Raw genomic sequence first — 21,595 nt, 5'->3', positions numbered from 1 at the left:
AACTCTTGCTGTCTCACTATGTAGAGTGGACTGGCCACAAACTCACAGAGAAGGCTTTGGCCTTTCAAGTGCTGGGCTTAAAGACGTATGTCATCACACCTGGCCATTGTCATACTTTAATTTTAATGTGTCTATAATGTTTTGGCACTATATCTTTCTTTTTTTTTTCCTTTGGTTTTTCGAGACAGGGTTTCTCTGTGTAGCCTTGGCTGTCCTGGACTCGCTTTGTAGACCAGGCTGGCCTCGAATTCACAGCATGCCAGAGGCCAGCCAAGACCAACCTTGCTCTTTCAGTAACAAGTTAATCCTGCAAAACTTAAATGGAGTCCTGAAAATTTACATTAATCCCCTCTGGGGGAGACACCTCAGTGACTTATAATCTGTACCCGCTATCCCCTCACCCACTTTGCTAAAAGTTCTATCACGTCTTGCATCTACACATCGGACCAAACTTCCAGCTCGTGAACTTTCAGAGGATACACACCAGCTGTTTTCAAGCCCAGACAGAGGGCATTTCCCTGTGCTTTCTTAGGTGTGTTCTTTAGTAGTAGTTACACTGTGCCTTCATCTCCAGCTGATCAGAAACCAGCAGAGTCTTTAGTGTAATGTGTACATTAAGTGAACCTGGCCTCTGGACTTAGCCTGTATCTTCTTCTGGCTGTATGATGCTGGGAGTGTCTCTTAGTTTTTGAGTGCTTTGGATTTTGTCACTAAGAAAAGCAAGTGATGGGGTAATAGAACTTGCTATATGGGGAAGCTGGGAGAGAGAAATGAGTCATCACCAAGTGCTTGTAGCAGTACTGTACACAATAAGCTCACTGAACTAAATGTTAGTTTTTAAATTATTTTAGGTATTTTTGTATGCTTTGATTTTGAGTTGAAACAATCATAGATGATTCTTACTAGAGATGTGCCTGGCTTAGATCCCTAACATTTTTTCTTTTAACATTTTTTCATTTAAAAAGAATAGCTTCCTTACTTTATTTGAGTAGTTCTCTTTGTAAAGCAGTCTGCCTTTGGTGAAATTGCTGATAGATGATTGTCTTAAATCTGGGGAGGACCTTTTATATCACAAGTTAGATTGCCAAGTTCCAAATTACCAAAGATCTGTCCTTTTTCTAAAAGGACAAAACTATTGCTTTTTTAAAAAGTTCATATTTGATGTTTCTGGGTTAGTATATGGATATTAAAATGTGTTTTACCAGCAAAGATTACAGTAATCTAAGTTTTATTTCTGTTTTTATAACAGCGTTCTGTGCCAGACATGGTGTACTTGGGATCTATGATAAATTTTGATGTAACTTACAACTGGATTCAAGATAAATGTGTCCCTCTTGTCCGAGAAATAACATTTGAAAATGGAGAGGTATGGGCTTCAGTGTGGGTAATTGTAATTCAGTTGTGTGAAAGGATGCACGGCCTCTGTGCCTCATGCTGTTACCAGGTACCAGTTGTAAGGGTCACAGTGCATTGGTTTTATAGTGCTTTGGCACTGGCTTCGCTTCCCACCTTCACTCTTCCAGAGTCCTTTTTGCATTTCTAATAATAGCAATAGTTGGTAATACTCTCGAGAATGGATCTGAAAGCAATTCTGATGTGCTGCTAATACCCGCCCTTGGGTAAGGACCCTTGTAGTCATTACTGAAGATAAAGAGTATCTGTGCTTCATGCTGAGGCAGTTCCTAAATTCGATCCTCAAAAGGATAGCTAATGGAAATAACTACATTTTCATACAAATAAACACTTTCCAGCTTTGGGTAGGTCTCGTGTAGTGGAATGGTTTTATAATACACTTTAGAATAAGCATGAATTTGTGAATCAAATTTACTTATTGCTGGCGCACTAGGCTTTGGAGTTTTACTTGTGAAGATTGGCAATAATAATCTATTTTTGTCTCACTCCTGGATTAAAAGCAGACTGTGCTTCTTTCTCTTCTCAACCCTAACTGGCCTCAAGAGGCTGCCCCTGTATTCCCATACACAGCACTGGCTAACACACTTTAGTACGGTTTCTCATGCTGTGGGGACCCCAGCCTTAAAATCATTTTGTTGCTGCTTCATAACTGCAATTTTGTTACTGTTACAAATCATAATGTAAATATATGATATGCAAGATATCTGATATGTGACCCTTGTCAGGGTTGTGACCCACAGGTTGAGAAACACTGAGCTAACAGATTATCCAAGGACCTTTCAGGTGAATCCATGTTTACAAAAAAAAAAAGGCAGGGCTCGTATGGTTTCTAGTGCCTTTGTTAAGTCTTTCTTTGTTACGTCTTGTTTTCACACAGTTAGACCCTTTTTCCCCCTATGCCTTGCACTAACTGTTAGTTACATTAATTGAGTCCACACTTGTTCCACTTGGAAAACAGCTAAACTGAATAGAGAGGCCACTGATTTTTATTGCAAACCTCTTTCTGCAGGAATTGACCGAAGAAGGACTGCCTTTTCTCATACTCTTCCACATGAAAGAGGACACAGAAAGTTTAGAAACATTCCAGAATGAGGTAGCCCGCCAGTTAATCAGTGAAAAAGGTAGACTGTTGAAGGTGTTTATTCTCATCTCTTCTCACTGTCTTTCTCCTCCCTTCCTGTTCCGTATTTGGCCTAAACACACTTAGAAGTTTCATAGGTTACTTTAACATGTGTGTTTACATAAAGGGGCAAGGAGGCAGTGGAGTTACGATGTGACACAGGGGTTTCTGTGTGCTTGCTTTTGTTTTCTGTACCATGCCTGTTTTTTAGAGGGAAAAAACGAAATAGCATGAAAAGTGGGGTCCTGGTTGAACAGTAATAATTGGGGAACCATTTCCTGTCACTTAAAGGCTTCTCTGACACATTTCCAAAACCTCTGCAGAGACATTGCTTAGAGACGACACACTCTGACCCACATTTACTTTGGCGAAAGTTGAGCAGCTCTCTGCACTTCTCCATTGTCTCTTAGCAGAACGTGGGCTGTCAGACAGCTTCCCCTCTGTACTGAGGATGAAAGATCACATGATGTAAACTGATGGTGTAGGAAAGAGCTGCCTAGTTTGGTCATTTAGTAAATAGTATGTGTTTGAATTAAATGGTCCCAAGGGAACAGTGTCTGTGTTAGACTAGGGAACTGACTGTCAGAATCTGGGGAACCTACACAGCAGATGACTGCCAGTTAAAAAGATAAAAAATTCACAATAACGGTCAAGTTTGAGTCTTTTTATAATTTCTAAGGGAATTATACTCTGTTCTGAGAACTAAAACTTTCTTCTTTTAAATATTCAGTTTAGGTTTCAGTTTTCTGGTCTGTATCAATTTCAAGAATATTGATGTTGTTTATTATACTGTTTTTATGAGTTCATAATCAAAGAATATACTTAAAATTCTAATGGAGTTCTTAAAATTCTGTTTCTTTCAAAGGTACAATAAATTTCTTACATGCAGATTGTGACAAGTTTAGACATCCTCTTCTGCACATCCAGAAAACTCCAGCAGATTGCCCTGTTATAGCCATTGACAGTTTTAGGCATATGTATGTTTTTGGAGACTTCAAGGACGTATTGTAAGTATCACTTTTTGTTCTTTCTAAAATTACTGATACGTCCTATAAAGTTGAATGTAAAACAATTGCTTGGCTATTTTTACTGTATACCGTGAAAGTAATACTGGAGGGTTGGGTGTAAGGATTAGAGTGGTTCCTCCTACCTTTCACTGTAGTGTTTGGTATCACTGACTAGAGAATTGCAGATGTCAGGTGACTAGGAACTAATCTCTGAAAGAAAAAATTGTGTTCTGTGAGAAGCTAGCTTTGCTCCTAGGTTGGTCTATGGCATCACATATCAAGGAAAATGTATACCCTAGGTCAGGCTGAAAAATTGTAATGTCTGTTCATGCTTTGCATGCTGTAAGAACATTAAGAGGATGTATATACAACTCAGAATTTTGCTATGACCAGGAATTCCTAATGGCACGTAGCTAGAACCTTTGCAAGAACAGGTCAGCTTCCCAGTTCTCCTCTCAGGTCTTTATGGTAATAATAAAATGCAAGCCTTGAGAATGCTGCAGAGACTGATCTCTTACTAGCTTCCAGGGATGTGAACTATAGAAATTAACAGTTGAAAGTATTAATATACAAAAATTGTAAGCACTATAATTTTAAGCAATATATGCTTAAATTTTTCTGGAACAATTCATTTAAAATTTTTAAGTCTTAAAATACTATTCTGCAGAGAGGATAAGTTGAAGTTTCACTGCAGAATAATTTATCCCACACACTTTTGAATATTTCAATAGAGGTGATTTTTCAAAAGAAGTTTGGTTCTAAAACTCATGTAGTATTGAGTTCTACCTTGGGCTGGTCACTGAACTTCACTGTTCTTCATGTATAAAGTAGGCTTGACAGTAACACCCAGTGAGAGTTTGTGAACATGAATGAATGATGACGGCCATTAAATTGTAACAAATCTTAGTAGATGGTTGTATTTTAAATAATAAAGTGTGTCGAAGGTTAATTTAATTTTTATCTATACTCAAAGAGTATCATTTAACCTATCAAGTCATCTAATATTTCCTAGGACTTCTAAATAATAGTCATTATGCTAGATACCAAGTGTGTAAACTCTACTATTACTGGGTCTTGTGAAGTCTGAGGCTAGTCCAGTGCCGGGCAGGGGGTGGGACTTTTGTCTGTTAGGGTTGGTCTGTGGGTGTTGGCCTGTAACCTGGACCACTGAGCTAGTTTGGAACCTGAAGTGTGGACTGGAGGCTTAGATCTTAGGCTTGCAAAGTAGCCTGAGCCCAACGTTAGTAGGAGGAAATAATAAAGCCCAGAGCAGAGGAGCTGGAGAGTTGACTCTGCAGTTGCCTCTGGAGGACCTGGCTTGGATTCTCAGCATCCACATGGTGGCTCACAACCATCTATAGTTCTAGTGGAGCTAATGTTTTCTTCTGGCTTTCTGTGATACCGGACACACATGTGGGCAAAACATTTAAAAACACAAAATATTTTTAAACTAAGAACATAATTAGAAGCTGGGCACAGTGGTGCACGCCTGTAATCCCAGCACTCAGGGAAGCAGAGGCAGGCAGATCTCTGTGAGTTTGAGGCTAGCCTGGTCTACAAAGTGAGTCAAGGACAGCCATGGCTACACGGATAAATCCTGTCTTGAAAAAACAAAGAAAGAAAGAAAATAACTAGAGCAGAAACAAATGAAATAGACTCTTAAAAACTATAGAATGCCAAATGGAACAAATTTTTGAAAAGATAAATTTAGGAGCCTTTACCTAGACTGCAAAAGAAAGACTCAAGTAAATGAAATCAGAAATAAAAGAGTCATTATAAATTGTTACAGAAATGAAATGGATAAGAGACTACTTTGAATAATGTGTTAACAAATTGATAACCCTGAAGAAATGAACTAATTTATGAGTCATGAATAAATAGAATTTTTGTTTCTTTAATGATGGACCTGGAAGTATAAGCTAAAATAAACTTTTTCTCCCCCATACTCAGGGTGTTTTATCAAAACAACAGAAAGCAATTTCCAAAGGAAATTAAGTCAGTTTGTCAAAGTGGTTATCTACACTCCCATAATTCATTGCTGCATCATGTACATCAACTGAAATAGGGAATACTATTCACCTGTCAGCATAGAGAGATCCTGTCATTTGTGACAGCATGGATAACTGGGGGAGATAGTATTAAGTGACATAACACAGGCACAGAAAGAGTAAGATGATTGCATGATCTTACTTTAGGAGAGTGAAATGCTAGTTAGCTCAGAGAAATGAGAGTAGAATGGTGATTGCTGAAAGCAGAAGAAGAGTTGAGGAAGAAATGTGTATGGAAGACTGAGGAAGAGTAGTCAGCTGTGTCAGTTAGCTTTCTCATCTTCCTGACAAAATGTCTGACAGAAACTACAGAGAAAGAATTTATTTTAGTTTATCATTTTGAAGAGTTCCTAAGGCCCAGTCCATACCCTCTTGCTCTTATGGACCTGGCGAGGCTGTCACAACAACAGGAGTGGATAACGGTAAGCTCTGACCTCCTCTCACACAAGAAGCTGAGAATGGGAGCTGACTTGTATTCTGGTATACCCACCCCCAAGGATGCAGTCCCAGCACCTACCCTGGCCCCAGGTCTCAGAACAGTGTCATCACCTAGGGCCTAGGCATTCAAATCCTGAGCCTGTGGGGAAGATTTCATTCTCAAGGCAGAAGACAAGACATGCAGGCCTATTAATCAGGGGGAGTGCAAGAAGAAGGGAGTCTTTACAGGGTAGAGATGAAACGTCTGCTAGAGTTGACAGAGCCTATACTGCAGTGAGTTGCAAGTCAAAAAAAAAAGAAAAAGCAGAAGCTCTTGCAAGAAATGTTCCTATAAGAGGAATAAATGAGAGAGGTAGACATAATCACAGAGAGACATGAGTTAAATAAATTTAGTGCTCTTGGTTGACAAACCCAACCATGATTAAGTGCGTGTGTGAGGCAGAGTCAAATGGAGTAAAGAGTAGTTGAGATGAGGAAGGAGGGTAATAGAGATCGTAAAGGGGTGAGGGGAAAGGAACAGGGAGTAATGGCCCTCTAACTCTGAAAGGGGTGAGGGGCAGAGCGAGTTCTCATTGTGGGTTGTTTAAGAATGGTGGTGGGCTGCAGCAAAAGGTTCTCGAAGTTTCTATTTCTTTTAACTTAATGTCTTTATTGATTATTTGAAAATTTCACATAATGCACCCCGATCCCATTCACTTCCCAATCCTCCAGGTCTACTTCCCACCCTATGACCTCCCCCAAAACAAAGAAGAAAAAAAAAGAAACAAAACAAAAAAGTCCAATTTGTGTTGCCCCTGTACTCACTGGAGCCCTGTAGCCACATAGGCCCAGCGTGTGCCTTGTCATGTTTGCTTGTTTGTTTGTTTGTTGAGACAGGGCTCTTTGTAGCCCTGGCTGTCTGATCTGCACGCCTCTGCCTCCCAAGTGCTGGGATAAAGATGTGTGCCACCATCTTATTCTTTTTCACTTGTGGGGTGGGAGGTATCAAGGAGCCTTCTGTGTCTCTCATTTTCAACTGTGAGTACTGTGGTATAAATGAGGTGGACTTCTATATGTTTAAAGCTTTTAGCTTTATGCTGGGGCAGGGTGTCAGCTAGCTTCTAACTTAACCAAGTGTCCAGGCACGGGGCTTGCTCTTTACCTCTCGGCTTTGCTTCACTCTCCCTCATCTCCTGGGACTCTGTCTGCCCAGAAATCCCGACCCCATACTCCCTGTCACAACTCTGGGCCATCAGCTCTCCATTATACAAAAAGCCACATTCCAGTTTGAACCAGCTGCAAGACAACACCCTATCCATCTCTTATGGATTGTCTCTTGGCAGATGAGAAAGGACAGGCATTTACAAACAGAAAACCAGTGATGGACCATACAAATTACATTACCAAAATCCTGCCAACACTTAGCTTTCTGCTTCACAGAGTTAACAATTGAAAATGCAAGGACACACCTTCTCAATGTGAGGGAAGGTCATCCCAACAAGTGAGTCTGCAGTCATCCATACTTCTGCAGAAGATGCTTCCTTACCCTTTATAGTTAGTGGCAGTACAGATCATGGGCTTCTACATGGTTTCTGGCTATAGCACAGACCATGGCATTGCCTTTTGTAGTTTTGCCATTTTCCCCTGTACACCTGGCTCTGTTCTGCCATCTTTCCTTTCAATTTTGTGCATCCAATTTTAAAAAGCATCTTCCCATGGACCTGCCCTTGTCTAGTTTTTTCGAGGACATTGCCGTCTCTGCAGACTCCTGTTCTACCACCTTATCTCCCTTCAGCCCCAAAGGGTCTGAGGCTCCACAGAACTGCTCGATGCTAGTGGGTGCCACCTTCAATCACAGCCATGCTTCAGGTTTTTATACTCGATGATGATGGCTTGTTTCTGGATCTGACTTCTTGGATCTGATTTTTCATCACTAGCTCCTCCACCCACACTAGCAGCTCATAGATGGAGTACCTGTTGGGGATGGACCGATTTGAAGCACTGGCTCTAGGTTAGAATGACAGCCAAGTTGTTGGACAGCCACTGGTGGTAGGTCTTCTAGGCCCTGGCATTCCTTTTTTGTTTGTTTGTTTGTTGTTGTTTTTTAAGACAGGGTTTCTCTGTGTAGCCTTGGCTTTCCTTGACTCTCTTTGTAGACCAGGCTGGCCTCGGACTCCGAGATCTGCCTGCCTCGGACTCCCAAGTGCTGGGATTAAAGATGTGAGCCACCAGTGCCCAGCTTGAAGTTTCTATTTTTTTTAACTGGCAAGTAAGAGTACCTGCTAGAGTAAGGAAATCAGGCCGTTGGGAGAGCAAGGCTGTGTTGGATTTGAAAGCAGAGAAGTTTGTGGTCCATTTTTCTAACATCTAGACATGTTGAGACAAAAACTATCACAGAGGCCCCTCAATATGTGAGCACTTACTGTGGTGAGATCTAGCCACCATCTAGTTGGGTGTCCTTGTCTTGCCCTTCCTCAAAGACTGCATCCTCAAGGTGAAAGGAGCAGAGAGACAGAGACAGACAGATACAAACTGATGTCCAGGCTTGCTAGGAGCTCACAGTGTCTTTGTCAGTGTTCTGTTGTTGTGAAGAGACACCGTGACCACGGCAACTTTTATAAAAGAAAACTTTAAATTGGGACTTGGTTACAGTTTCAGAGGTTTAGTTCATTATCATTGTGGGGGATGGGGTAGATGGTGGCATGTAGGCAGACATGGTGCTGGAGAAGTAGCTAAGAGTTCTGCATCTGAATCAACAGGCAACAGGAAGAGAGAGCCACTGGGCCTGCCTTGAGCTTCTGACACCTCAGAGTCCACCCCTAGTGGCATACTTCCTCTAGCAAGACCACACCTCCTAGTCCTTCTAAGTACTCCCTGATGACTAAGCATTCAAATAGATGAACCTGTGGGGGACCATTCTTACTCTAACCACCACAGGCAGTAACTGTGCTCAGCATTGAAATGCTTGTTGGCCAATGTATCAGTTTTTAATGATGTTCAACACTATAGTTCTCAGCTTCTAGTTGTGGACAGATCTGAGTGTGTGTGTATGTGTGTACACACTTTTGGTCTCTTTTTAACGAGAAACTCAAAACCCTAACTATAAAGTCTCATGCTGACCTTGTTAGGCCTACAAGTCAACAGCCAAACCATGTTCAGCTTTTTTCTTTATTTTTATTTTTTATTAAATTCCTGGGGATGTTCTGTTTCATGTTGTGGGAGTCCTCTAAAGGACTTCACCTTGCTTAAGTACTGTCCTGCGTCTCTGAAGTCAATTTAATACAGGCATTTTGAATCTCATTTTAGTGTCTGATTCCTGGGGAACTCAAACAAGCACTAGCAACCATATTTCCTTTTAAGAAATTACTTATTATGTTTCTATTTATGTGTCTGTGTGTGCCGTGTGTGTGAGGGTGAGTTGCAGGTAGTTATAAGCTACTGGGTGTGGTACTGAAAATCAAACTCAAGTCTACCCTGGCCGAGCAGCAGGAACTCTTTAACCACTGAGCCATCTCTCTCACACTAGGTTCAGAGTCTTTACCACTCCACCAGCCTTGTATCCCCCAGCTGCAGCCTTCTGGACCAGTAGATGGGATGTTGGCTAAGTAGCGCTAATCTGTCATCTAGTGGCATGCTATGTCTTGGGGAAAGACAAAGGGAAAGCATATCTGAGCCAACAGGACTCTTCAAAGAAATCTGGCAATGGAAAATGGTCTTCTCTATACTACAAGTGTCACACCGCTTTAATCCCAGCACTCATGAGGCAGAGGAGGCAGGCGGATCTGAGTTTGAGGCCAGCCTGGTCTCCAGAGCTAGTTCCAGAACAGCCAGGCTATACAAAGAAACACTGCCTCAAAAAAACATCATCATCATAATGCTCTTTGAAGCTCTTTGAAATAATTCACTTCTTAAATTTCTTCCTTAGCTGTCCAATTTCCCCTTCTAAGCACTGTTCCTGCTAACATGTTTTAAATTGGGGAGGTGGTGCATGCTATGAGAGCTAAGCACCAAGCCTATGTGAATAGGTTCTAGTGTTTAAAACCAGTAAAGCATGCAGCAAGGTGAATCTGACACATTTAATGACTGTATAATTGTTATTGTGCTGCCTGGTAATTAAAGCTAAAATGATAGGCAGTTTCCATAAATTACTGTCATTACTATTACTTTTACTTAATAACTCAGCATTTCTGGAGTCATTTGGTGGAAGTGTGATTGTAGTAAGAGAAGAGAAGTGACTTTGGGCATAGTCCACACCTGCTGGAAGCTGAGGCTACCAGTAGGACACTTGTCTTCTTTTCAGAGAAACTGAGTCCCCTTGCAAATCCACACAGAAAACCAGTGGGAAAACTAGGATTCATATTAAAACTATTGGACCCTAGAGTTCCAGCTACATATGAACAGTGGCATTCCCAGTGCCTGTAAAAAGCAGTGGAATTGCTGGTATTTGAAGAGCTGCTATTTTCCAATGGCAAAAATTAGATCATAGCCCTGTGGGCCTTTGGCTTTTGGCATTGCTTGATCAGGTAGGTTTCCTGCCAACTAGAAAGGAATCGATTTTATATGAAGATGGAGGAGAGGGGTAATTTCAAGTTCCCAAGTAATGATACTGTGCTGTTCTGCAGCCTGAGGAAAATCATATAAGACTGTTAGAGAGCCAGGCGTGGTGGCGCACACCTTTAATCCCAGCACTCAGCAGGCAGAGGCAGGAGGATCGCTGTGAGACCAGCCTGGTCTACAAAGCGAGTCCAGGGCAGCCTAGATAACATAAAGAAAGCCTGTGTCGAAAAACAAACAAACAAACAACAAGAAGAAGAAGACTGTTAGAGGCCAATGAAGAAAATGTAACTCCTTGGGATTGGAGAGATGGTTCAGTGGTTAAGAACACTTGCTGCCCCTTCTTCCAGAGAGCCTGAGTTAGAGTCCCAGAACCCGTGACAGGTGGCTCCAAACTATAACTGCTGCCTCAGAAGATCTAATGCCCCCTTCTGCCTCTGTGGGCACCTGGCACACACATGTACGTATGCACACATACATATAGAAAACTTGTCTTTACAACTGGTCAGTGGATACTTTTTCTGAAATGTTTATAACTATCCAAGGTTTCAAGTGACAAGGAAAACAACAGCTGTATAGACTCCAGGCCATCCTTTGTAGACTTTTCTTACTTCCTGTCATACTCCCCAAATGGAGTAGACAACTCTAAGCTCCATGTCATTTCACCCAAACACCAAATCACAAAAAAATTATTGTGATTCCTTAAGCTCAGTGGCTCTCATTTTGGCAGGGAGAAGGAGTGCAAGCAAATTAGCACATAAAGCAATATAAAACAAGGCCATAGAGGGGGTGTCCACTAATACAGAACTGTCTAGAGCAGTTCTCTTAACAAATGCGCCATCTCCTAGTCTTGGAGGGTGTATGCTGAAAACATGGACGTTCAAAGAATTCAGGAAGAGACCTAGAAGAAAATATTGCCAGGCTCTATCCAGGGCCTCCCATAGGACATTTTGAGTGAGAAAGAACATGGCTGTTGGTGGAGCTTTTTCTTGTGAGACTCAGAGTTGACCCTGGGGTTCCTGCATGCTAGGCAAATGATGCATCACTAAGCTGCACCTTTAGCCCCTTTCTCCTTTTTTAAATTTTGAGGGAGGGTCCTGTTGTCCAGTGCTGGCTAGAATTTGTGGTTCTCCAGGCCCAGCCTGATAGAACTCTTTTTTTTTTTTTTTTTTTTTTTTTTTCCTTTTCCCCTGAGACAGGGTTTCTTTGTGTACTCCTAGCTGTCCTGGACTCACTTTGTAGACCAGGCTGGCCTCGAACTCACAGAGATCCTCCTGCCTCTGCCTTCCAAGTGCTGGGGTTACAGGCTTGTGCCAGTGCGCCCAGCTCTAATAGAACTTCTTAAAAAGCATATTTTGCTTATCTGACACTATTTTTATTATTATCTCTTGTTAGCAAGTTGGTTGAGCAACTGAACATCTTCATACCAAGAAAATATCCTCTCTCATGAAAAATTAACTTAAAATTAATCATAGATCTAAGTGGGAAACAATAAGCAAGAAAATTCTTAGCAGTCAAGGGAAGACCGAGTTCTAAGAGCATCAAAAACTTAAAAAAAAAAAAAGATGAATTGGGCTGTTAATGATACAGTGAAAACATAAACAAGATACAGAAATGGCATCTCAGTATACAGCAAGGTATCCAGGGTTATTACATAGTCAAGAAACTCAAGTTAGCACCACAGCAAGATGCTGGTCTATATTCTCAGCTGCCAGAGCTGAAATGGCAGCAGTACCCTGTGTTCACAAGCGTGTAGATCAGCTGCAGTCTTGATGCACACTGATATAGTTTGACAGTGTCTGTGTGAAAGTTAAGCATATGTGTAGCATCTGACCCAGTATCTGTACTAGAAAATAAAGTTCACACAGAAATCTGTACACATATATTTGTCATAGCATTGTTTCTGATCACCAATGTCCTTGACGAGATAAATGAGTAGACGTCTCTGTTGCTAAGGGGAATACTATTTGGCAATAAGTAGACTACATACAAGCTGAGTGAATGCCAGATGTATATTAAAATGAAAAAACTACTCTTGCAATTACATGTTACTAGTGTATGCATGGCATAGGATCAGCAAACACATGAGTGGTTGCCAGAGATTAGGAGGAAAGGAAGGGCCAACTGCGGAGAGGCACTGGAGATTGCGCCAGGCTTGCAGAGGTGCTGAGAAGGTGCTGTATGAGTGCTGTCCTCAGCAGCAATTCCAGCATTTGGTACACAGTGGCAGATAGATCTGTGAGTTCAGGACCAGCCCCGCTACATGCTGAGGCTCTCTCAGGACAACAAAAGTTACAGAATTTAAACTTTAAAAAAAAAATCTATTGTGCGTTAGTTTTTGAAAGTAATAAACCTAGCTTCTACCTTGTGCATTTGTCAGAGGGAAGTCATAGTTTACTGCTTGTATGCATGTTTCTCTGTGTCTAAAAATAAAGCTTTGTAAACAAACAAGTTTGGAGGGTAGAAGAGACATACTTAGTGTTCCAATTCGGAAAAGTATAGCCGGAAATGAAAATAGGATTTATTTATTGTCCCAGTCTTCTTGCCGCCTGCCACACTGTCTGCTTTCTAACAATTTATTGCTCTGATTATCTCTTCCTAACACTGAGGAGTGGTTTCTGAGCACACAGCAGCTCAGAGCTCTTCCGTCCACAACCCCCCTGCTTCACACCATCATCCAAGTCTGCCCTCCTCCTGGCCTTTGTCTTGTCTCATGACAAGCAGAATAGTGAGGTCAGGAAAAAGCCTGTCCTGAGTCTTCTCAGTGTTGTCACATTTAGGATTTATCCACTTATATGTATTCCTTGACTCACAGTAGTTCTCATGGTCTTGGGAGCTTGTAACAAACCAGCAGCATTATCTCAGCCGTATTGAATATTTGGAGTCTGTGGCTTGAGTTTTATACTTGAGCACTTTGCTGTGGGGTGACAGGAGATGATATCAGAAGAAATGTAAATTGATCTCCTCTCAGTGTTTATCTCTGGTGTATGTGCAATTACTTCTGCACCAGAGAACCTGTGTGAGGCATTCTGTCAATACAGCTACCTGACAGTCGTTTGTATTTGTAAACTGTGCATTTGGCACCTGCTGGCTCTATTGCATTGAAGCTAGTGGGGAGTCAACATGGTGTACAATGAAGTTATTGGCTGTTAGAGCTCAGTGGGAATTATTGAAGGGAGGGGGACCACCACTTCCAGGACTTCACGATACAATTTAAAACAAAACAAACAAAAAAAAAAAGCAAAAAAAAAAAAAAAAAAAAACCACAAACAAACAAAAAGAAACTGGTAATATTTACACAGACTAGCTATTTTTGGCTATGAAAACAAAATAAAAACTAAAATAGATAAAAAGTCAGGCTGTTGTACACAAGGAACTAAAATATATATGGAAGTACATTTTAATTTTTGTAATAGGTATAAAAAACAATAGCTTTCTGTTTGAAGTATATAATGAATGTTCTGAAGACCAGAATCTCCATAGACTCATGTAAAGCATTCAATTTCTCAAGAAATGTAAATTAAAAATCAGCTGTTACTTAGCAAATAAGCAAATAAACCAGTTTTAAGAAAATTATGTTGACAAAGACTTCAGAATGCAAATCAATGAACAGCAAAAATTGATTGGCCCGATAGCATCATTTGTTCCTACTTCATTGGATACAACTCAAGGAAATAATTCCAGAGTCTCTATGAGTCTCTTTGCTTAGCATAGTCTGCACCATATCAGGAGAGGACTCTGCTCCAGGCCACAGCCTTTGAGGAGACACAGGCTCTTGCTGGGTTCAAATGCTGCAGGGCATTGAGTGGCACTTTCTAGTGTGCTGGCTACAAGACTGAAGGCTTTCAGTGATTATCCTCTAAGGGCTTCCCCCTGCCAACCTCAACACTTTCAGTGTGGTTTTGTAGGATATGGGGTTGTTGTTGTTGTATGTATATGTGTGTATGCCAATAAAAGTACATGAATTCTCACACACACACACACACACACACACACAGTCACACACACACACACACACACACGCACACACACACGCGCGCACACACACGCGCACACATGCACACACACGCGCACAGTCACACACGCACACACACACGCACACGCACACACAGAGTCAAACACACCCCATGTAATTACCTACAAATAAAGGCTAGTAAAACACATTTGCGATACAGTATCTTGATATCACCTCTGTTAATAGTAAGTATAGAAAAATTTCTACAAAACAAGGCCGAAGAAGTAGTTTAGCAACTAAGAGCCCTTGCTGGTCTTGCAGAGGACCCAGTTTTGGTTTCTGGTACCTATCTGATGGCTCATCCTACCATCTGCAACACCAGGTCCAGAGGCTGTGATGCCTTTTCTGGCCTCCACCTACACTAGTGCCAGTACATACATGAAGATCCTCACACATAGAGACAAGATAAAAGCTAAAACATTAGAACACAAAACTAGTGTCTAGTTGCCTGTTATAGTTGTGGTAGGGTTGGTGGGATTATAGTAAAAAAGTTATCTAGAGCACTATGAAGTAAGTAAACTACAGATCAGCCTATTTTGGCAATTGAAGCTAAACAATTATTTACCTTTGGTTTTAGAATTCCTGGAAAACTCAAGCAATTTGTATTTGACCTACATTCTGGAAAGCTGCACAGAGAATTCCATCATGGACCTGATCCAACTGATACAGCCCCAGGAGAGGTAGGACTCATGTGTTTGCCAATGGGGACTCTTCTGTTGAGAGAGCCTCAGAGCGGACCCGAGCTAGAGTTCCAGCTCCTGATATCTCTCAGTAGAAATCCTGTTGTAGCTCAGTTTCCTCTCCAAGCTGACTGATTCAAACTGGCTTCTCTCTGCTTCTCATTGAATTGTTCTGCTTGCCCTCAAAAGAACTCCAGCAGTCAATCTGTTCTAATCTTCTGGCTCCTTCTCATTTCCTGGCACAGCTAACTTCACTGTGTCTAGCTTGTTCTTTCTACAACCTGTCTCTGTAAAACTGTCCTGGCAAAACTGCCCCTCCTCTCTCTCTGCTGTTCTCTCAAGTCGTTTCTCTTTCCTTTGTCTTCTCATGAGAGCTGGGCATATCCCATTCTGTCATATCGTTCTCTGATTGGTCACTTTGTCTGCCTCTCAGACATCACTTTCAAACATGGCTGCTTCCTTCTACAAACTAACTTTACCTTCATTGTTGGGGATTAAAAGTGTGTACTAAGGGCGTGTCTGCATTCCAGCCTGATCACACTGACCTAGAAGTACTTTGGATATGATCAGAGTAGCCATGTTACCATATTAAAATTCCTCTACAGATGATACACATTAGACCCCCTCTTATTTTATGCTAGGACTTTAGTCTACTACTTTGTCCAAATAACTTGTATTTATTAAAGAAAAAGAAAACCTTTCTTTTTTTCCTTTACCTTATTTGGGAGTCAGATTAGATTCAAAGTCAAGAGTTCTCTTGAGAATCTGATAATATGCTTTATTTGAGAAATGACTGTTAGTCTACTAGTGAAGGGGACGCGCTGCTAATGACAGCATCCAAAGGCAATTATTTTCTTCACCACAGGAAGCCTCCTCGGCGTTCGCTGCCACTGCTTCTCAGCCGTCCTGATGCTGCAGGCCCGGACACAGTTCCTCGTGCTGTGCTGGCCCCCAACCAGAACAGTTTTTTTGTTGCTACTTCATAACTAATTGTGTTACTGTTATGAATTTTAATGTAAACATTTGATACACAGGTGGTCTTCGGTACGTGACCACTGCTTTATAGGATCAGGAAAAATTCTAGTTTACCATATTGCATTGTCCTAATTTATTTCCCTTTTTCCCTTAGACAGTAGACTCTATGTATTTTACTTATTTATATTTTTGTACTAAAACCAGTGGTTTACAAGATATTGTGCTTTATAGTGGTATAATCAGTTTGAGCATGTATCTCATCAGAAAGTAACTTACTGAGGAAGTGAAGCCTGACAAAGTCAAATAGGCCAAGGCACGCGCCTACCTCTTGTGTCGTCATGGCCACATGCTAATGATCTGTATTAGACTCTCCCATGTGCCCCATGTGCTGTCCACTATAGGGACTGTTACATAGTGAAGGTGAGCTTGTTCTTGGGACACTGGCAGTGTGAAAGTAAAATACAGACTAAGTTGCCTTTTCTTCAGAACTCATAGAAATCTTTATAGTTTCACTTGTATTTTGTCAACTGTTTGCACATAAGTATTATAGCAGTTCATTGTAGTATTGCTTTCCTCATCTCAACCAGGTTTTCCTGACTAATGGCATTGAGATAGTTGATGAATAAGTTTTAATAACAGAGTAGGGGTCTTTTGTATCAAGGCAATCCCTCTGAGCAGTCATTTATAAAAGTGTAGGGTTAGGACCAAGCAAGGCTGTGCTGCCCCTATGGGTTCTCTAGGAAGCAGTGGGGTTTAGTGTTTGGTGTCTTCCATCATGCCTTAATAACTGACAGGCGCAGAGTCAGTGGTGCCGTGGCAGCCATGCCTTGAACACGGTGAGTCAGGGACAGTTGAAGGGAGGAAACAACAACAACAAAATACACCTTTTCTCTCTTATTAACAAACATGTATTAATAAATTAAGGCCACTGCCAATTGTGTAATAGTAAAGTATGATAGCTCCATAGAGCATTTTGAGATGACTGCTCTTTCCTTTCTCTTGCAGCAAGACCAGGATGTAGCAAGCAGTCCTCCAGAGAGCTCCTTCCAGAAGCTGGCACCCAGCGAGTATAGGTATACTTTACTGAGGGATCGAGACGAGCTGTAACACTCGGGAACACTGCAAGCCTTTCAACAGCAGCGTTGGCTTACATGATGGAAATAGTAAACCTATATTTTCATAATTCTATGTGTATTTTTATTTTGAATAAACTGAAAGAAGTTTTGGGTTTTTAATTTTTTTCCTTCCCCCTGACTCAAACGCACTGTCATTTACTACAGCCTCTTCTTAAGAAGGAAACTCTGCTAGGGTTTAAAAGCCTAAATAAGCCAGAGGCCTGTCTCCACTTTAAATCCCTCCTGCACAGTCTGTGTAATGCACACAGAGGGTGGTATTGCCAGAGCACACCTATGGCTCGCACTACCACTGCAAAGGCAAGAGAATCAGCCTGGCTCCGTGTGTTGGATGCTTTTTCTTTCTTCTTTTCTTTTCACATGATCCATTCTATTGGTATTTTTATTATAACATTTCTTTCTGAAAGCTAAGGGTATATATATTCTAGAGACTTGGGAGGGGAATAAATTAAAAATTTCACACCGTGTACTGTGTTGTACTGATTGGTTGGGCATTGCTTATGAGAATTCCAGAGTGGTTCTTGGATTCCTAGTGTGTAACTTAAACATACTATGAAGAGGAGGGGAGCCGTAAGCCAGAGCATTTGGCAGAAATGGTCCTTATGAATTAGGAAAAAAATGGAAGTATTATTAAATTTCTATGTGTTTGTCTGAGGAAGCAGCATATGGATGGCATTTAAAACTTTGAATGAGTTAACCCTGAAATTGGGAAAGTAGACACACCAGTGGAGCAGGTTACTAGTGTTGAACTAGAAACTTTTAACGCTCTTTCTGTCTACAGATTTCCATTTTCAAAAACAAACAAACAAAACTGTATTTCAATTACTATAAGCCTCCTCCTCCTATCTTTTGTAGTTCTGTTATAGTTGTGTAGATCAAAGGCAAAGCTGTTAAGGAACATAGCGTTTAAAATTCTTCTCCTATTGTCAACTATTAAAGATTGCTAGAGGCCTTACCCCTCTAGTTTCCCTGGCTTCCGAAGCCTGCAGTGTGTAGTCAGGAGTTCCCTGCCAGGCCTCAGTACTGCCAGGGACAAAAGCAGAGGGAGAGGGCCCTCGGCATTCTACCAGGAATCCCAGTGCCAGAGGTCAGACAGGCCTGGGTTGGTGCTATAGGCCAAGGGTCATTTATCCTTGGGATATAAGTCAGTCCCAGTTTGGGGAGATATTATTTTTAAGCTTAAAAGGTTGACATGTGCCATTATATGTAGTATGTAATATATGTAACATCTTTCAATCCTTTTAAAATAAAATGAATATTTATAATGGATATTTAATAACTGTTATTTTTAAAAATCAGCTTCTAGTTCTTGATTATGCATGATTTTGTCCATTTCTGTAGTTTTATTCAGAATAATAAATATTAATGAGGTGATAAGGGGCATGTTCAGAATATTTCACCAGAAAACAAGGACAGAGCTCTCTAGAAGCTGGCCTTCGTTCTGTCATTTTGTTGCTTTTAGTATCTCAAATATGACTACAGTTACTGTTCCAGTAATGAGGTGAACAAATCAAGAGGCTCAGCGTGTAAACTCACAGGTATATAACCTGTTCACATACAAGGTCCAAAACAGCACAGAAAAATTCAGGTGTAATAAGATTGTGATCCTGTAATTAGGTTTTTTAAAAAAAAAAAAAAAAAAGTAAGAGATACCACTCAAATAATAGGCTGCGGATAGCTGCTGAGAATGTTATTAGAAAAAAGGCTACAAGGGCCACATCTTCAGTGTGCTCTTAAATGACAGAGGGCTGTTTAAAGTGAAAGACTTGGTGTGCCATGTGGCATTCATGCCAATTGGGACTTGGGCTATAGCCCTACCACTACCCCTGTCTTCTCTGGATGGTGAAGCCATTAAGGACAGTGGTATTGAGCCTTGTATTTGTAGTGACTACCAGTTTGGATATGTAGTCATCTTCACATGTTTATTGAAAGAAGAAGCCACAAAGTGGCCTTGAGAGGTTTTGATACCACTGAAAGTGCTGAGCACTCAACACGACTTGATGCCGGTTTTTAAAAAGTTCTTCACATGCTGAAGTATACTCCATGAAAAAAGAAGCATGTAGTAAAATGTTTTTAAACCTAAGTATCAAGACTGGTTTTAGCTAGGCATGGTGGTGCACAACTTTAATCCCGAGCACCTGGGAGGCAGAGGCAGGGCAGGTCTTTGTGAGTTTGAGGCCAGGCTGGTCTACAGAGTGGGTTCCAGGACAGCCAAGGGACATAGACCCTGTATCAAACAAAAACAACAGAAAAGACTTTCAGAGAAAGTGGGTTTGACATTGTCTCTGTACTAAGGGCTGAATTAGAATTGTTAGAAGTCTCGGGGGAGCAGATATCAGTTGATAGTTTGTCAGAGTAAGATTCTCGGTGCTGTAACTGTTTGCCTACAGTTGTTTTTTGTTTGTAAAGTCAGTGACCATATAAACTATCACTGTAACAATCTATACCAGATTAACCATAGGAGAAAATGGAGGGAATGTGACTTGTGTAGAAGCACTGAGTTCCAAAAACTTTCACTGAGGAATTTTAAAAGATGAGTACCTGGAAAGAGGTAGGATTTGCCGTGGGTGTAACAATGCGAGGCACTAGGGAAGAAGATGCACTTGTAGGAGGCTGGCTCACTGGAGGCCCAGGGGACCACGTAAGGGCTTTACATACACTGCAGGTCCCGAGGACCCATGTTTGAGAGTGGATGCTCAGAAGCAGATCTCGTTCTTCACAACTCCACCCTAACCAGTCAGTACCACAGAAGTTACCTCACTTTACTCAGTTTCTGCTGAGTCAGGCTTCTCTGCTGTACCTCTTAGGGTGCCAGATTGATCTGAAGCATGGTTGAATAACTAAGACCCAGAGCAGCATTTCCTGCTCCTCTGCCAATGTTGAAGCAGGGCATTCATTGTCCTCCGGCTTCCGTGTACATGGCGGACACAGGCATGAGAGGCATTTAAAACACTGAAATGAGTCCATACAGCAGAGAATGAGCATCTGCGGTGTCTCAGCGAGAGCCTGTTGATGAAGTCAGTTTGTCAGGGGTCTTGTGCGAAAGGCGGTGAGCTGGCATGATAAAACCTACCAAGGTGCATGTGATGTAAAACAGCATTTGAAATGGGAGTGCTCAGAATGAAGTGCTAATGATGAAAAAAAATTATTTTAAATGCATCAAGGTAAAAAGAATGGGTAATGAGTTGATAATCAGGAAAACCAGAACAGTTCTTTTCTTCGACAGAAACATTCTGCCAGGCCAAAAGTAAAATGACACAAAATCTAAACATACCACACACACACACACACACACACACACACACACACACACACACACACACACACACACAAATCTACCTTATCTTAAGGCTGTTCATCTCATACTTTGTATCACACAGCAGTGCTCTCTGTTAATAACCGTTGGAAAAGTCTGAGGAAACCATGGAGGATGTATGGTTAATTTGGCACAGTATTACAGTTTCAAAATAATTGTAGTTAGTGGCATTTAGCTATCTTGCTAAATAAAGCCTTGTGAGCAAAATGAAATGCCAGTTGTCTGTGTTGGGGAAGATCTAGGTAGTTTTGAATGCCAGTGAGAGCCTGAGGAAATGCTGTTCCAGGACTTGAGCTGCTCACTGCTGGCTATAACTGACTCATGTAGCCATTAAAACAGCTTGGGTAGGGCCTCTGCTTCGTAACCTTTTTAGCTGTGTTTGAAATTTTGTATGTATTTCCAAATAATAAAATTATATTTGTAAAATATTTCTATTTTTGAGACTTTTTACTAATTGCATAACTATTGTATTATGTATGTTTTACTTAGAATCTAGTTGACCAGAGCCACCAGCTTTTCCAGGTGTAATGTTATTCTCCAGATCATGCCATTGTGCTTCACTGGGGACCTGTGAGTTCATGTTCAGATAACTCAAACCCTGACTTCAGTTGATGTGTCCGAGTACTCTAAAGAACACCTGGAAAGGCAGGACTGTCCTGAAGACAGTGTTGGTTGGACTCTGGAACACTGCTGCTCGAGTTACTTCTCTAAAGTCTCTCTCTCTCCTCTCTTTCTCCCCCACCCACCCTTGTCTATCAAGTTCCACTTAATTCAATGTGTAGGATAAGTGTCACCTTGTCCTGCTTAGTCTGTTTACACAAGTTAGGGCCATCTGGGACAAGGAACCTCAATAGAGACAATGCCTCTATCAGAGTGGCCTGTAGACAAGCCTGTGGAGCTTTCTTGATTAGTGATTA

At 41.2% G+C, this 21,595-nt stretch overlaps 1 protein-coding gene across 1 annotated transcript in view; it reads left to right on the top strand.

Moving 5' to 3' along the window:
* The window catches only part of Erp44 (endoplasmic reticulum protein 44), a 90,510-nt gene extending 72,987 nt beyond the window's left edge, over positions 1–17,523 (top strand). Inside the window, exons 8-12 of the mRNA XM_051161894.1 lie at positions 1,250–1,366; positions 2,423–2,534; positions 3,399–3,540; positions 15,152–15,254; positions 17,235–17,523. Coding sequence (XP_051017851.1) covers positions 1,250–1,366; positions 2,423–2,534; positions 3,399–3,540; positions 15,152–15,254; positions 17,235–17,336 — 576 coding nt within the window. The 3' untranslated portion in view covers positions 17,337–17,523. The remainder of the gene's footprint in view (positions 1–1,249; positions 1,367–2,422; positions 2,535–3,398; positions 3,541–15,151; positions 15,255–17,234) is intronic.
* Positions 17,524–21,595: the final 4,072 nt, after the last annotated feature.

The sequence above is a fragment of the Acomys russatus genome, chromosome 2, assembly GCF_903995435.1.
Source record: "Acomys russatus chromosome 2, mAcoRus1.1, whole genome shotgun sequence".
NCBI lineage: Eukaryota > Metazoa > Chordata > Mammalia > Rodentia > Muridae > Acomys > Acomys russatus.
This window is presented reverse-complemented; position numbering and strand designations above follow the sequence as displayed.